Below are 17,578 nucleotides of genomic sequence, written 5' to 3'. Positions count from 1 at the left end.
TCTACCAGCAAATTTGCCATATTTGTGCATGTCAGTGTGTGTTTGTCTTTTTCTGAGACTGCCTATGAAATGAAACTCAATAATGCCAGGTCTACACTTGCAGAGAAAATTGATTCAAGATACGCCACTCCAGCTATGTGAATTGTGTAGCTGGAGTCAATGTACCTTATGCCAACTTTTCAGGAGGAGGTCAACAGGAGAAATGCTCCCATCAACTTCCCGCTGTGACATCAAGAAGTACCAGCTCTGATGGGAGTACTCTCAGGTCTGTACGAGACCTGCTAAATCGAGCCCTAGAGGATCAATCACCAGAGCATTGATCTTCTGGCAAGTGGCGACGTGGCCTAAGATTCTTTTTGTTTTAATCTTTTCCTATTGCAGTTCTCCTAGTGCAGTGTTTCTTAAACTTTTTAAGACCGAGGAACACCAAACAATTTTTTTTTTAATGAGGAACACCAAGGATTTTTTTGTTCAGCCAAAAAAAAAAAAAAAGGTTGTGGGGAAAGTTATTGAGCAAAAATAAACGTCGCCTGCCCCTTTAAGGGCAGCCATTTTGAACTCTGTTGTTCTCTGTGGCACACTTCCAACTGCTTCACGGCACACCGGTGTGCCCCAGAACACAGTTTAAGAAACACTGTCCTAGTGGAATCTGTTATCCAGTTACTTATAGAGTGGTGCAGGTGAACCTCAGAAACCTGAGCAGACTTGGATACCACCAATATAATTATGCAATAAACGTAATTTCAGTGATTTAAGAGTCCAGTAAACAAAACAGTAGTAGTTATAAATTGTTACCAGTATAATTTCTGGTTTTCTAAAAAAAAACCAGAAAACCAATGTGTGATCTGTAAGAAATATATATTTTATTTCTCAGTATTCATTATTCTGTATAGCTTCACAGATAAATAAAAATATACTCCTCAAAAAATGAGGAGTAATGTTAGTTCAAACCAAGGGATTTGGTTCGAACTAACGCATCCCGGCGCACACCGGCGAGATCATGCTAATAAAGCGCAGGATATTTAAATCCCCACTTCATTAGCAATTTTGAATGCCTATATTTGCATCCCTAGTTCGAACTGGGGTGCAAGTGTAGACATACCCATAGAGAGTGAGAAGTTACTACTACTATCATTTACTCCGTTGGTTTGGGTAGCAGAGATCTGTGTTGTGGATGTAAAGATTCCAACACTACTGATAATATATATGATTGTCAGTGATTTTACCTGATGGAGTTTCTTTTCAATTTGATTTATTTTAAAGCCTAAGAAATTACTTTTAAAAAAATAGTGTTTAAAAACATTACAAGTTCGACCTCCCTGGTCCAGCACCCTCAGGACCTGATCGGTCACAGATGAGGGATTTTGCCAGACCAGAGAAGGTCATTTCTTGTCCTCCCCTCTCCCTCACCAGCCCCTCCCTCCATCCATAGCTTCACTTCCAGCCTCCCAGCTGGCTTACCCCAGCTGCCAGCCCTACCATGGCAGCCCCATCACCACAAGCACAACCCTGCTTCCAGGCAGCACCCCTCCTGGAGTTCAGGTTTACCACCCAGCAGCAGCCCTGCTTGAACTATAGACTAATTAGACATCTCTGCTGCCTCCCGGCCTCACTGGGCAACTCTCTGTTGGGCTGCAGTGAGGTTGCTGGGCTCTTTGCTGTGCTGCTTGGCAGCCCCATGCCCAGGTTCATGGCCCCACCACCAGGCAGCTCCGCAGTTGGGGTTCCCAGCCCCATGGGGGATGGTGGACTCCTGGCTGTGTGGCCAGGCAGCTCTGCTGCCAGGTTCTTGGCCCAACCGCTGGACAACCCCATTGCCTCCTGGTTTTGCTGGGCAGTTTTGTTGCTGGGTGACAGCTCTGCTGCTAGGCTCCAGCCTTCCCAGGCAGCCCTGTTCCTCCTGCACCATCCCCCCCTGCAGTGTCACCACTGGGCAACAGCCCTGTTGCTGGGCTTCCTGTTTTGCTGCCACAGGGTAGGCCTGCTACTGGGTTCCCGCCCCGCTGCAGGCTCCTAGCCAACAGCCTTCCACGGGACTCTGTCCTGGAACATCCCTGGTCCGACCAGACCAGAGAGTCCCAGTTAAGAGAGGTTTAACCTGTGTTAATGTTGCAAAGTCAAGAAACCAAAAGATATTGAGCAAGATTTTCAGATGCCCTAGCTCCATTGAAGTCAATGAAGCTACACTAATCGAACGAAGTTGTGGATCTGACTACCTATATTTATGAAAAAAAACAGTCTCTTACTCATGTGACTAATATGAACTTGAATTAATTTTAAAAATTGGATTAATCTGGTTACTCTGTCTTTATTCCTCTTTCACAGCATTAGATTCCCATGGATTGTTCAGGAATAGACTTTTGTGGTGATGAGTGTAATGGTAGCACAGCATGGTGGTTGGCCCTGCTGCAAGGGTGAGGAAGCTGGGAGGCTCATGAAAGGATAACCATTCCATGTATCTGTTTTGGATCCCCTCGAGATGTCATCCACAATTATGGCCAATGGTTTGTATAGACTCTGCCTTCATCTTCTTCAAGGCTGCCATCTCTGCTTCACTATGTGCATGATAAAGCAGAGTTGTAACAAGAAGAAGCTTGAGACATATTCTATTTTTTTTTCACTTTCCTATGGACAAGACTATCTGGCCTGGTTTTCCAAAATGGCTCTTAAAAATAAATACTTAGCTGGAGTAGTGATGTCAGCGTGGATGCTCCACTGTTGGTGTCGTGCTCATCTCAGCACTGCAGATTTGAGACTTTTTCTAGCAATGTCCAGTTGGACCATGCATGCACAAGAGTGGCACGTGCCATTTACACCTTTAGAGTTTGCGTGCATGGTCTGACTCCCCTCAGTTCCTTCTTGACCACCCAAGGTTGCAGATTGAACTTTACCTTCTCCTCCTCTTCAGTTTTCTGTAGATAGGAATTGAATTGTAATTTGAAACTTTTAGTTCTTTGATAAATGTATAGTTTGTAATGGTTTAAAAAAATTGTTGTAAATAGTTAAGGTGCGGCTCTTGAGTGGCAGCGCACCATTAGCCTTGAGGTCCGTGGCCCTCAGATCTCTACTTCATTTAAAAAAGGGGGGGGGGAGAGAAGAGAGTAAAGAAGAAGAGAAAAATCTAGAACAGAGAAGAGAAACAGGATAAGCTATTATCCTTGAAAACTGTCAGAATACAGCCCGCCAGGCATATAGCTACTGACGCGTCAAAGAAAGAAAGGAAAAAGCAGAGAAACAGCAAAATGTCCGGCTCCCCTTATTTTAAAAAATATGAAAAGTGCCACAGTCCCATGCTCTCTTCAGATGGTCCCAGATCTTGTATTTTGTTGTCTGGGGGAAGCACAAGCCCCCAGAAGTGTATCCATTGCCGCAGCCTTCCTTTCAGAATGCTCAAGGATAGGGAGCTCAGGCTACACATTCTGCTATTTGATAAAGCACGCGAGCCGCAGACAAACAGGAATGGCATAATCAGTCCAAGTCTGCTACTAAGCAGAAGAAAACCTCAAGCTTTCCCTCACGTAAGCCCTCGTCCAAAAGGAGGGCCTCTCCCTACTCCCAAGGGGTTAGTTCGGGAGAAAAACCAGGCACCACATGTCCCAGTGCTGCATCAGGGATGGACCCGATATCACGGTCTGAGCAAACTGCGTCACTGACTACTACAGCACCAAAGAGCCCTGGTGCCAGGGAACAGGATAAGACTTCAGCAGTAGCAGAACCACCGGCATCAACCAAGACTTTGGTGCCGATGTAAGCTAGATCTAAATAAGCTAAACAGGTGTCATACACGCTGAGTCCGGCGTCCCCTCCATCAGCACCATGCTCCCTGTTCTGAGCCGTCGTCATTCTGCTGCATGCACATAGGAATATGATGTCTCTGTGCCACGTATAGAACCAAAATCTAGATTCCCGTATACTTCCTCCTTGAGGCACTGATTCCGATCCCCCTTCTCATCTCATGGCTCATGGCTCTTCTCCTCCACCATGGTTGCCAGTACTTTCACACTATAGTGACTACGAAGGGGATTGACAAAGTGTATTCTCTTCCCAACACTCTTCGCCAACCACAGGTCATTCATCCTATGATAGACACTGGCCGTGCAGATGTCTTTATCTCCTCCTCCTTCTTCTAGGACCTCAGCGAGCTCTCCTAGGTCTCCAACACTATCAAAACACAATGTCTTTCACAAGGATCACAGGAGTGTGTTTTCTTCTAGACCAGTGGTCCCCAACGCGGTGCCCACGGGCGCCATGGCGCCCACTGGGGCATTTGTGCATGCCCGCTGACAACCTGGGCCGGGCCCCCCCCCGGCGCGCGGTGCACGGGAGGTGCCGGCCCCAGGCGCGACACGCACCGGCGCTGGGTGCGTGGCACTCAGGCGGCCCCAGCCCTGGGGCACATGTGGGCTCTCGGGTGCGCGGCGCTCGGGTGCGCGGCACTCGAGCAGCGCCGGTGCCGGCCCCAGGCGCGCGGCTCGGGCAGCGGCGCCGGCCCCGGGCCCACGGCACAAGGCGCTCGGACGGCCCCAGCCCCAGCCCTGGGCCACATGCCGGCGCCGGGTACAAGGGCATCCCTGTCCCCTGGCATGCCCCCGGACGCACGGCCCCGCCCCCGGGCACCTGGCACGTGAGTGGCCCCACCCCCAGGCGCCCGGCGCGTGAGTGGCCCCACCCTCCGGGTGCCCAGAGCGTGAGTGGCCCCACCCCCGGGCGCCCGGGAGCCTCTAAAGGTTGGGGACCACTGTTCTAGACAATCCCCACAAGATCATACTATGTGTATTAAAAGCATAGGGGCTCTTAAGATGACCATCCACCCGATTGGCTGGCAGAGTACCATTATCCACCGGCCTACTCCAGACATGGGTCACCATGCTGTTACTGCTCTGCCTTGAGACACCAGTCTACAGTTTCTTCCACCCCTACTCACAGGTGACCCATCACTCCATCTCGTCCAAGTACCTCTCCTTCTCCTCAAAACCCAAGTTAGAAGAGGGACAAATATCTGATCCTGATGAACAAAAGCCTGATACCTTGCCCACTGATCAGTCATTCTCGTCCCCATATGAGGCAGTAATTCCAGGTGGTACTTCAGCTGCTGAGGCCTGAAGCAGTTTCAGGACTTGTTTAAAAGAGTGGCTGCTAGTCAGGAGGTCCAGCTGAACGAGGTACATGAGCAACACCACCGTCTCCTCAAAAACCTCTAACCCTCCTAACGGGCCACAATTGCATTGCTCATCAATGAGGCCATTATGGAAGTGACAGAGGAAATCTGGCAGACCCCAGCGTCTGCCCCACCCACCAAAAAACAGGCTGACAAGAAATACTTTGTCCCTCTCAAAGGCAGGGTCTTCTTATTTTCCCATCCCCAACCAAACTCCTTGGTGGTGGACACAGCCCAACAGAAGGCTAAATTACATTGCAGCAGACAAAGAGAGCGCATGGACCTCTTTGGTAGGAAAATGTGTGTGTCATTGACCCTATTACTTCATATTGCAAATTACTTGGCCCTGCTAGCGAGTCATGATTTTGATAATTATTCCAAACTGACTGGACCAATGGATCGCCTACCTGAAGGTAAAAGACCTATCAGGTCTCTTGGCCAACAGGGCTGTACTGCTGCACAAACCACCCTCCAAATGGCCCTGGATGTCACCGATACAGTGGCACGCTCCACTTCAACCTCAGTAGCGATGCATAGAGAAGACCGATGAGGTCCTCTACACAAGTAAAGATTCAAGAACAACCTCACCTACATTAGTGATGTACAGCATACCAAAGGCACCGCTACTTGTCTGGTCTCAAAGATGACTTCCAAAGTGGTCTTTCTACTTACCATAACTCATACCATAGAGTCAGCAAACTTGCAGCTCTTGAGGTGATACCACCATATACTATATTCAATAGGGACAGTGTGGTATTGCAACCTCATCCTTCTTTCTCTAATTTTCATGTCAATGAACCAATAGTTCTTCCATCCTTTCATCCTAAGCCACATTCATCTTGACAGGATGCTATCTTTTGTACCCTGGACATATGTAGAATACTTTCATTTTACATAGACAGAATCTGATCTTTTCGCAGGTTGCAACAATTATTAGTTTCCATAGCAGTGCACTCCAAGGGAGATCTGATTTCATCTCAACGCACATCGAGGCTCATAGTATCTTACATTACCCAATGCTATGCCATTTGAAACAAGCCACTCCCTGGAGCACCCAGTGCACATTCCACAAGAGCCATAGCAATATCCAAAGCTTTCCTGTGGGGGGTTCCCCTCCGGGACATTTGCCGTGCAGCCACATGGTCCTCAAACCATACCTTCACGAAGCATTATGCTCTCTCTCAACACCTCACTAATGATACCTCAGTAGCCTCTGCAGTGCTATTGACAGCCATTAAATAGTGACTCAGAGATCTGCCTACCTTGTGTTCTTGAGTACTGCTACAAAGTCACCTACAGAGGAGCATCCACGGGGACATCACTGGAAGAAGAAGAGGAAGTTACTCACCTTGTGCAGTAATGACAGTTCTTCGAGATGTGTGTCCCCATGGTGCTGTACTACCCACTCCGTCCCCTCTTTTGGAGTTCCTGTTCTTTACATATTTTTAGATACTTGGGCTTACATGAGGAACTGGTGGGAACTAGGCTGTACGTGCGAAGAGAAAGGCACAAACAGCACAAGGCACCTGATGCACATGCACAGTCTGATCGGCTACTGCTAGGGAAAACTCCAATCTGTGATGCCGGAATGAAATCAATTCACATCAGAGTTGTTTCCCAAAATATTTGGTAAGTGTGTTTTGGTTTTTATTTGAAATGTATTTTGATAGATCAGTGTCAAAATAAATATTTAAAAGTCTCACATTTGGTAATTGTAATTTTTGGTTCATGTAGCGTTAGCAATTCTGTAAAATTGGGACTGAAGAACGTTGTTTAGCGGATGCTCAAATACTTATTTCAGCTTACGTTTTAAGACTTAGCCATTATTTATTGTGCCCTCTTTTGAGGGTTGAAAAATGTCATTCATCTAATAATATTTGCTTGCCTCTTGATAAATATATTTGCTGTCTTTCAAGAGTGAGTGGCAGGAACTCTTTGTTAGTGAGAGTTACAGCAAATCAATGGGTGTTTCTAAATGTTGTGAAAATTGAGTTTTTTATTTTGTGTACTTTACTTTCAGGTCAGTTTTTTCTGCATATGAATATCAAATAATAATACCTAAATACTATTAATCTAAGACTTTTTAAAAATTTGATTTGTTAGGAATGCCTACTTCATAGCTTTACCAATTAATGTTTTTAAGATGATCACTGTAACTGTAACCCACATTGACTGGCAAGCAGTATTCAAGATAACACAGTATTCTATTCTTGCAGTATACCAAACTGATTATATTAATGCAACATCAATTCCCCGCCTTGTACTGTGTAGTATACTTTTTCTGAGCTGAATCACAGCTCTGAAGGTAGTGGCCAAAGGAGATACAAGTTTGCTTATCTGTCTGAGATTGAGGGTCCCTTTGCATGTTCATATTTTTCTGTTTTTGCATGCCATTTACTCCATTCTTTGCACCTTGACCAATCTTTGTGACTAGGAAGGGCTTACACATAAATTTTATGTCAGTGCCCTGCAAATTGGCAGATATCTGCTTTATCTGTGAATATCTGCAGACAATGTTTGCCTATCACAGATTGGATGCAGATACACATTTTTATATATGCACAGGGCTCAACATAGGCAGAACCAAAACATAACTTGGTAAAGTAAAAATTAACAAATTATAGTTACAAGTAGCTAATTATAGATTTAAGTATTCTTAAAGATATCTTAAGTGCAAAATGAGCTATAAAATTAATACATATTTTTGAAATAATAGAATCATAAAATACTAGATGACTTCTAGAGGTCATCAAGTACAATTCCTTTCCCTCAGAGCAGGACAAAGCACCATCTATATTACCCCTGATAGATGTCTATCCAATCTGCTCTTAAATATCTCCATTACTGGAGAAACCACAACTTCCCTAGACAATTAATTCCAGTGTTTAACCATCCTGGCAGTTAAAAGGTTTTTCCTAATGTCCAACCTCTAAACCTCCCTTGCAGCAATTTAAGCCTATTGTTTCATGTCCTATCATCAGAGGTCAAGGAGAATTTTTTTTTTCTCCTTCCTTCTTGTAACACCCTTTTAGATACCTGAAAACTGCTATCATGTCCTCCTCTCAGTCTTCTCATTTCTAAACTAAACAAGCCCAGTTCTTTCAGTCTTCCCTCATAGGTCATATTTTCTAGACCTTTAATAATTTTTGTTGCTCTTCTCTGGACCTTCTCAAATTTCTCCACATCTTCCTTGAAATGTGGTGCTCAGAACTTGACATAATATTCCAACTGAGGCCTAATCAGTGCAGAGTAGAGCCTAAGAATGACTTCTCTTGTCTTGCTCGCAACACTCCTGTTAATGCATCCCAGAATCATGTTTGCTTATTTTGCAACAGTGTCGCACTATTGACTCTCATTTAGCTTGTGATCCAGTATGACCTCTACATCCCTTTCTGAATTACTCTGTCCTAGACATTTGCTTCCCATTCTGTAAGTATGAAACTAATTGTTCATTCCTAAGTGGAGCACTTTTCATTTGTCCTTATTAAACTTCATCCTGTTTACATCAGACCATTTCTCCAGTTTGTCCAGATCCTTTGGAATCATGACCCTATCCTCCAAAGCATTTGCAACCCCTCCCACCTTGGTATCATTCTGAAACTCAATAAGCGTGCTGTCTGTGCCATTATCTAAATTATTGTTGATGATATTAAACAGAACCAGTCCCAAAACTGACCTCTGGAATCCCACTTGTTATGCCCTTCCAGCATGGCTATGAACCATTAAATAACTGCTCTCTGAGAACAGTTATCCAGCCAGTTATGCACCCATCTTATAGTAGCCTCATCTAGGTTGTATTTCCCTAGTTTATTGATAAGAAGGTCATGTAAGACTGTATCAGAATGCTTTACTGTTACTTTGACTGTGCTTTCATCAGAGATTTTTTTAAAATTTAACATAAAAACCCCTCACTCTTCCTCCTGGCCTTCCCCTCACCCACCTTAAAAAACTACAAAAATTTCCCCAACAAAAAATCCCACTAAATTGTAAGGAATGATTTCTGCAACCTACTGGAGGTCTATCATAATTCTGAATCCCATGACTCTTATAGATAGGCTCTATTAAAATATCGAGTTTATGCTGTAAACTCATTTTCAGCACTCTCTTCCCTCTAAGAGGTGTTTCATGGGAGTACCTTTGAAAGTGAAGGTCTAAATTCTGTTTCTGTCCTGGTATAAACCTGTCATAATGCCACTTCAAGCAGTGTATTCACACTTCTGGTCCAGAGAGCCCAAAGCATTAGTGATTCAAGTTGACTCCTATGAAATTATTGTGGCTGAAGGTGTCACAGAAGCAGTACACACAGAATCAAATTGACTACTGACATGTATATGGGTTCAATTTCATGAAGCTGCCAATAATGAACATGGTTCTATTTATTTATGGCCTCCTAATTCTGACTGGTAGGTTAACAAAACATCTGTTCCCATACTCCCACTGCTTATAGTGTATAACACAGGAGTCCCTCCTCTAGGCTGGCAGGTCATCAGTCCTGGAATTAATTTTTTATACTTAAGTGATGTTAAATGACAATTCTCAGAGGTCATGTGGGTTTTGTAAAACCATTGTTTTCTTGCAGAAAGATGCTAAACCTTAATACTATGCAAATTATTAATTGACTAGTTTTGTTCCACAGTTACAAATGGAGGATCTTTTTCTTATCTTTGTGCCAGTGTATCCATTCTTGAGTATTCGTCTAGACATTTTGAAATGATTTAGGTGTCTCTTTTATTTCAGTAAAGTATTTTAGAGGTGCAAACTGTATTATCTAAACCAGAATTCTCTGGTCCGGCAACATCTGTGGACTGGCAGGACCACGGATGTTCCAGGATCAGAGAGTCCTAGTGCACTGCAGGATAATAGGGGCTGGGAGCCCAGCATGATGCGGGGGTGGGCAGAAGTTCTGTACATGTCCCAGCTGGGTTGCGGGTGGGTGCGGTGGGAAGAGCCAGGAATGCCAGTGCACAGCCCAGCTGGGCTGTGGGGAAGTAGGAAGCCTAGTGTGTGCACGATCCAGCTGAACTGTGGGCTGGGGCGGCAGGGAAGGGGGGAGCTGGGAAGGCCGGCACATGGCCCCGCTGGGCTGGAGGGTGGAAATTTAAAGGGAGGGAGCAGGAAGCCCGATGTGTGACCCAGCTTAGCTGTTGGGGGAGCCAGGAAGACTGATGGAGCAGCAGAGCAGGAGGAGGAGCCAGCAGCAGGGGGTACAGATACAACCTCCCTTAATCCTGAAAAATCCCTATCTGAGAACAGTCAGGTCCCAAGGGTGCTGGACTAGCAAGGTCCAACCTATAGCATAGTGTAAGGAATATATTAGGACATCTTCCATTGTTTTCTTTATATGTATACGAGTGTAAATTGTCTGTGATATGTGGAATTTAATGTTGATGATGGTTTATTATGATCCATGGGAGTTACATGATTAAATCTCAAGATACTGCACTGAAAAATTTCCAACTGTACGTATCAACTGGATGTCAAGTATTTTACATGTTTTACAATAAAATCATGTAGTGAGCCACTTTGCTCAGTCTAATGATCAGTGAATGAACACTTTCAAATTTATTGCCCAGAAGGATGCATTATGTTTTTCCTTCATGCTAATTATTGACTACATTTCATTTTCAGGGACATTAAACCAGACAACATCTTGATGGATATGAATGGACATATTCGGTTAGCAGATTTTGGTTCTTGTCTGAAACTGATGGAAGATGGAACGGTAAATTAGAAAGATTGATGCAGCTGTGATATCCCCTCAACCACCTTTCATTTCTCTCCTCTATTTGCCAGCAAAATTTCTGTTCACAAAGAAGTCCCTTTATGAAGGAAATGTGCACTTAAAAATGATATTTTTATAAATGATAGTGATAGCATTTTACTATTTCACAGTATGGTTGCATGTTTCAGTTCAAAATATATCTGCATTCTATTAGAATACTGTCTTGATTAAAATGCATTTTTATTTAATTTCATAAATAAAAGTTAAGGGAGGACATATAATCAAAATTAATACATAGCTGTTGGAAAGGTGTAAAGTACCCAGTTTTGAGCCTCATGCTGTAATCATGTTTCAGGCAAAGCAATCTTTGATTTCATGGAACTCAGATCAGGCCTTTGGTAAAAGCATAATGAGGTACCAGTAATATCACCCCATCCCTAGATGGATAAGAATCAATTTTTTTAAATCAAAAAATTTGATTTTTTTATTTAAATTGGATATTTTTTATTTTTTAAATAATCAATAAAATACGAAATTTGTCATTTAAAAATAAGTTGCAATTAAATCTCATCACAAACATGCTACACATATACTTAACACTCTCATAAAAATGAATTAATGGTTCAGCCTAACTACTAGTTCTTGCTTCTTGAAAATTCTGGGCTTTCAATTTCTGTTCCTCAGCAGACTAAAAAGAACCATATGCAAAGAAAGCGACAAACTGGATAGGATTGTTTTTGTTCTGTACTTGTGTGATGGTGGACCTTGGCCAAACACAACAGTGTTAGTTAAGACATTGTCTTAAGACAGAGAGACAATATATAGGAAAAGAAGCAAGCAGCATAGAAAGGAACAGTGGAGTGGACTGGAAAGAAAAAGGAAAGGTTGTATTCAGTGCATATGTATAGCTTTCTATATTCTCCCACACTTTTGCCACAGAAAAACTGTCATGGCTTCTGGGCTTAAGAGAGAATCTATCTGAGAATATTCTGAAGATATTCGTTTCCTGGGTAAAAAAAGAAAATGCGGCAAGTGTAAGCAGTGCAAGAAGCAGCTGCAGGACCTGCTTGTTAGGAGAGAAGTATGTGGATGAAGATGTGGTTATGTCTGAGAGGATCGACTGAATGCTAACTTAAATAATTCACTTGCTATGCATCATTCTTCAGTGCTCTATGCCTTTTAGTATAAATGTGATTTGATAGGTAAATTCCTATTCTGTGTGCTACATTTGATGTTGCTAGAAAAAAAAGTTTAGTTTAGCTAATCCTTGATTAGGTTGGCAATCTATCACTCAATCATACAGTACAAAAAGCTGCAGTAAGAGAAATTGAGAGTTACCAGTTAGCACTCTCATTTTCTTATTTTATATTACATAATACATGCCCCTTATTTGGAATATTATGGCCACAGACCGTAATGGTAATGCCATAAGTCTATTCCCTATTTTACTTCAGCATAACTCAGCTTTTTCAAGGGAAGTTCATTCTATATTTGTTTTTTCAAAAAACAGAAGTATCGGTGAGTTCACTGGCATTTACTCAAAAAATGGAGGGCAATCTAAGCACAATCAGTTTTAGCTTTTGGGTAATGTGATTTAAATCAATTATTTTTTTTTTGTGATTGGAATAGTCTTGATTTAAATCAATCCATCCTGCTTCATCCTATCATACTGCTGTGTTGAAATGTATACAATGTATGGTGTCTGTGACAAGAAGGTAGTACCAGCGTAACGATTGTGTCTTGGAGTATTACAAAGCAGTTAATAAATGTACATGATTATCAGGGAGATAATTATTTTACAATAACTGCACGCTCAGAACCTGCCTTCATTTGGCATTCATCACAGTTCAGAGCAAAAGTAAATTATTATAATACCCCGTACGTTTTTTCAAAACTTCAGGTTTGAAACACTGAAGTGGCTCAGATACAACAGAACATTTTTTCTCATGAATTGTTATTTAGAAACTGCCTTTTTGTATTAGAGTTCACTGTTTATAATTTGAATTATAAACTTACACATGCACATTGTACTACTCAACCTCTTCACCCTCTCCCCCGCTTCACACCGCGCGCGCCCCCCTCCCCCAGCGCAAACACTGTCTGTAACAGTATATGCCATTTTTACTCATGGAAATGCTAACTCCCTAGGTCCAGTCTTCAGTGGCAGTTGGAACGCCAGATTACATCTCTCCAGAAATCTTGCAGGCCATGGAAGATGGAAAAGGGAAGTATGGACCTGAATGTGACTGGTGGTCCCTAGGGGTTTGCATGTATGAAATGCTTTATGGAGAGACACCCTTTTATGCAGAATCCTTGGTGGAGACCTACGGGAAAATAATGAACCACAAAGTTAGTGTTTTTTCTATCCTCTGTTAACTAATTTTAGTGAGTAAGAAGGGTTGGCTTAGAGGTCAGTTTGTAAAGAAAGCTCTTAGATAATGATCATATTCATGTTCATAAATCTTAACTAGAACTTTTGTTTCCATACAGTACATTTTGTGGTTATGAATTGCAACTGGCTTTGCTTTTGAGTAAGATAATCTACTACTAAAAATCTGGATATACAGTGATGTCTATTAGTACTCTCCAAGAAATAAGTCTTGGCTATGCTACATCACTTTTCTTCTTTTTTTTGCTGGTGGATCCATTTGTTGGCTTACAGAAGAGATCCTTAAATATTCTTCCACTTGGAGGGAAACATAGAATCCAAAAATGTACGAGACATTTAAATTAATAACAAAGAAGAGACAGTTATAGGATTTGAAATACTTTCAGTCATCTGGGGAAGACTTCTTTCCTTTAAACTTATTGCATTCATTTAACAGTGAGAGCCTAAATATTTGCAAAGCCTTGTTTTTCTATACAGAAACAATCATGAAGGAACTGACTTTTGTGACATTTTCTTGGTAGTAAACTATTTCCCCGTTTTATTCTTTAAGGAAAGATTTCAGTTTCCTGCACAAGTGACAGATGTGTCTGAAAATGCTAAGGACCTCATTCGAAGGCTCATTTGCAGCAGGGAGCATCGCCTTGGGCAAAACGGGATAGAAGACTTTAAGAACCACCCATTTTTTGCTGGGATTGAATGGGATAACATTCGTAACTGTGAAGCACCTTATATCCCTGAAGTCAGCAGTCCAACTGATACATCAAACTTTGATGTAGATGATGATTGTTTAAAAAACTCTGTAAGTCTAAGATTCAGGATTTGGAAAAATGCCGTTTTCTTCATTTTTATTATTTCAGAGATTCCAAAATGTGGCACTTAAAGCATTCTAAAATTTGGTACTGTATGATGATACCCACTGATGCTATGTTGATAGAAATTCCCATGCAAGGAATGAGGTTTGATCTTGGAAACACTTAAGAACATGAATAAATGTAATAAAGCTGTATAGAAGTCAGTCTGGGTAATTTTCAAAGAAAGGTACACACATACTTCAATATTTCCAGCATGAAACATGGGCATGTTAGGCTATGTTTAACTGCATTGTAAACACCTACAACTATCCCGTATCAGCTGACTTGGGCTTGGTGGGCATGGGCTGCAGAACCGTGAGGTTGCAGTATACTGTGGAGGGTCATGCTCAAGCTTAGAGCTAGGGTTGCCAGGCATCCGGTTTTCAATTGGTATGCCTGATTGCAAAGGGATCCTGGTGGCTTAAAAGTTAATTCAGCCTTTGTCAAGGCTAAATCCCCACTCTGACATGATAAATGCAGAAGTGGGGGCCCACAAAAGTACCCCAAAACCTTATCTTTCCAAGCTTTGATATAAAGCTTCCTTCCCCCTGTCCCCCAGAACCTTAAAAACCTAGATTTTGGGGATAAAAATCCACTGCCACCACCCAAGTAATGGTAAGAAAACTCAGCCCTAAAGTAAAACCAGGACATACAAAAATTAACCAATACCAGGTTAATAAAAAAGAAAGAACTTTTATTATCACCACAATACTTCTGTTACAAGCATAATGACTAGATGGAAAAGTCATCAATTAATATACTCATGGGGGACCCCCATGAGCCAAAAGCTTAGTTACAAAGGAAAGGAAACCCCATTTTTAAATGCACAGACATCAGATTCCCATTCCCAAACCATAAAACAATAAAACTTTACCCTACTTACAGATAGTGAAGAGTCTTTTCTTAGAGAGAGCCATGATGTCTGTCCCCCTCAGTACCTGGAGAGAAACTGCCCAGAGACGAAGGAAAAAACAAAAATTTCTTCGTCCCAGTTTGAAATTCCTACCTGCATTTCAATTGGCTGCCGGCTACCTGGTTAGGTACAGTTAACCCCTTAGTCCCCAGGCTAAGTCGTCATGACAGCCTTAAAAGTCCATTCAGCAGCACAGCAGGGGCCCAGAGCTAAGGCAAGCTTCCTATCTGCCCTAACTCTGCATGGCTCCTGCAAATGGCTGTAAGGTCCCTGCGGCCTCTAGGGAGTCTGTGTGCTGCCCCTGCCCTGAGTGCCAGCTCCACAGCTCCTATTGTCTGTGAACTGTGACCTGCCCCAGCCTGGTGAAAGTGAGCAAGAGCAGGGGAGAGTGAATGGGGCAGTGGATGGGAACAGATGTTTGGTGACCGTAGCTCCACTGGGGTTTTGGAGCATTAGCTTCAGCCTGAGCCTGAATGTCTATACAGCAGTTTTATAGCCCCATAGTCTGAATCCTGTGAGCCTAAATCAGCTGACATGGATCAGCATGAGTGTTTAAGTGTAGAGTAGATATGCCCCTAGAGCCTGGAATAATGAAGAATAATAATATCCAAATAACTTTAATAATCTATAACTGTGGATTATAGCCCTCTGCTCATTATTGCTCACAACTGCCAATTTTTAATCATTATAACTTGAAATTTTCCAGTCCTGATCTCTGCCTGGATTTGAATTTTTTGAAAGTTTTGAGTGAAAATTATTCAGCTATTTTCAAGGAGAAGCTAATGAAAAATAAGTAGTTTAACCATGCTTAAAAAATGTCTAGTCACTTACTGAATAATTTTAGCAATCCCGTGGTCTTGAACAGGAACTTTGAAATTTGGTAGGGGCTGTAGATAGTCTTAGTACCAGAGAGGTACTTTTGTTGTCCCTGTGAAAATGTCCCCAAATATAAGCCAAAAATGTCTGCTCTTTGCACATGTGCTGCAGTAATGCTTGTTCGGCATCTGCTTCTGAGTTTTCTGAACATTCCATCTGCAGTGTATATGCTTCTGGGCTCCATTGAGTTGTTCTTTTGCAGTTAAACTGATGTAAAACTCCAGGTAGGATGTAGAAAAAATTAATTACTGCTTCTTCTGTTTTCCCCCATCAAAATACCCTTTGTCATAAAGCCCTTACTACTGCAGCTCAAGTAGTAGAGATTTCTGCTATATAGCTGAAACTCTTAAATCAGAAGTGGGCAATAAGCGACCTGTGGGCCGAATGCAGTTCACCGGGCTTAGCCCCTGGTAGGCCGCTGGACGCTTTATTTAACTGCACATCCACAGGTATGGCTGCTCATAGCTCCTGTTGGTCGTGTTTGCTGCTCTCAGCCAATGGGAGTTGTGGGAAGCATTAGCCTGGCCCGCATTGCTTCCTGCAAGTTCCCAGTGACCAAAAATGGCCAGTTGCTTTCCACCTCTACATTTGTTCATTTTTTCCTAAAATTTAGCCCTTTCTTGCAATTTCAGGCCCTTTTAGAGCTTTCAAGATGTTCTTTCTCTTTCAAGTGAGTTTTTCTGGTGAGCAAGGTCATGTAATAGAATGTAAATACATAAGAAAAGCTGGGAGGTAATCAGGAATGTAAAGGTATGAATCTTGCATTGGTATTGAAGAGGATATTAAAACATTTGGAGTACATACCTCTCTCCATCCCCATAGTAATTGCATCTGCATGGCCTATGTGGACAGCCACTAACATAGTTGCTGCTGCTCAGGGACATGGAATAATTATTCTGATAGGTGAGCGAGCTCCCTTTGCATAGCGTGTCTGCACAAGCAAACACTACAGCAACACAGCTACATCTGTACAGTCTAGTGTAGACTAGCACATGGATGATCAGCATTAAAGGCTTGAGCTTGTTCTTTTTGTTCCTGCACTAGCAGGAAGTAGGAACATTTTAAAGGAAGCATGCTCTGTCCATTGATGGAGTTTGAGCATGCTATTGTGTCATTCTTTCCAGCAACCACTCTCACATTCCCTCTAGGAGAATTGCTAGGCTATCTCAAGAGTTGGATTGATAGACTGCAGAAAGGGATAATAAGTTGACTCAAGAGGTAGTGAAAGTAAAGGGAAGAATAAAAGATGCTGCTCTGTACTCTGACATCTTGAAAGATCCTGGGGGAGAAGGAGAAAAAAAAAGATCCAGCTTTTAATTTCTATTTGAAAAAAGTCCTCTTCCTGTGAACTATTTGTATATTTTTAAATTCAAAGCCAAGTTTATATCTGTGGTTTCATATTTAGCCTTCAGGTAAAAATCATCATGGATCTGGTTAGTGAAATAACAGCAGTAGCATTTGATGAGTGATTACAAGCTAGTAATGTCTTTCCAAATTGGTAGAATTCAGGTTACCCAGATGTTCTTTTATTTCCTAGGAGACAATGCCTCCACCAACACACACTGCATTTTCTGGTCATCATCTGCCATTTGTGGGTTTTACATATACAAGTAGCTGGTAAGTCAGAGTCCTTCAATTTTCAAAGTATTGTAAATACATGAATGTGCTA

General features: G+C 42.3%; 1 protein-coding gene across 6 annotated transcripts in view; it reads left to right on the top strand.

The window, feature by feature from the left end:
• Window positions 1-17,578, top strand: part of CDC42BPA (CDC42 binding protein kinase alpha) — a 333,045-nt gene that overhangs the window by 191,227 nt on the left and 124,240 nt on the right. For all 6 annotated transcript variants that reach the window (XM_075925322.2, XM_014570971.3, XM_006118059.4 and 3 more), the window contains exons 6-9: window positions 10,787-10,880; window positions 13,029-13,229; window positions 13,820-14,068; window positions 17,447-17,526. In XM_075925322.2, the coding sequence (XP_075781437.2) occupies window positions 10,787-10,880; window positions 13,029-13,229; window positions 13,820-14,068; window positions 17,447-17,526 (624 nt within the window). The remainder of the gene's footprint in view (window positions 1-10,786; window positions 10,881-13,028; window positions 13,230-13,819; window positions 14,069-17,446; window positions 17,527-17,578) is intronic.

Source organism: Pelodiscus sinensis, chromosome 3 (assembly GCF_052426305.1).
Source record: "Pelodiscus sinensis isolate ZL-2025 chromosome 3, ASM5242630v1, whole genome shotgun sequence".
Taxonomy (NCBI): domain Eukaryota; kingdom Metazoa; phylum Chordata; order Testudines; family Trionychidae; genus Pelodiscus; species Pelodiscus sinensis.
This window is presented reverse-complemented; position numbering and strand designations above follow the sequence as displayed.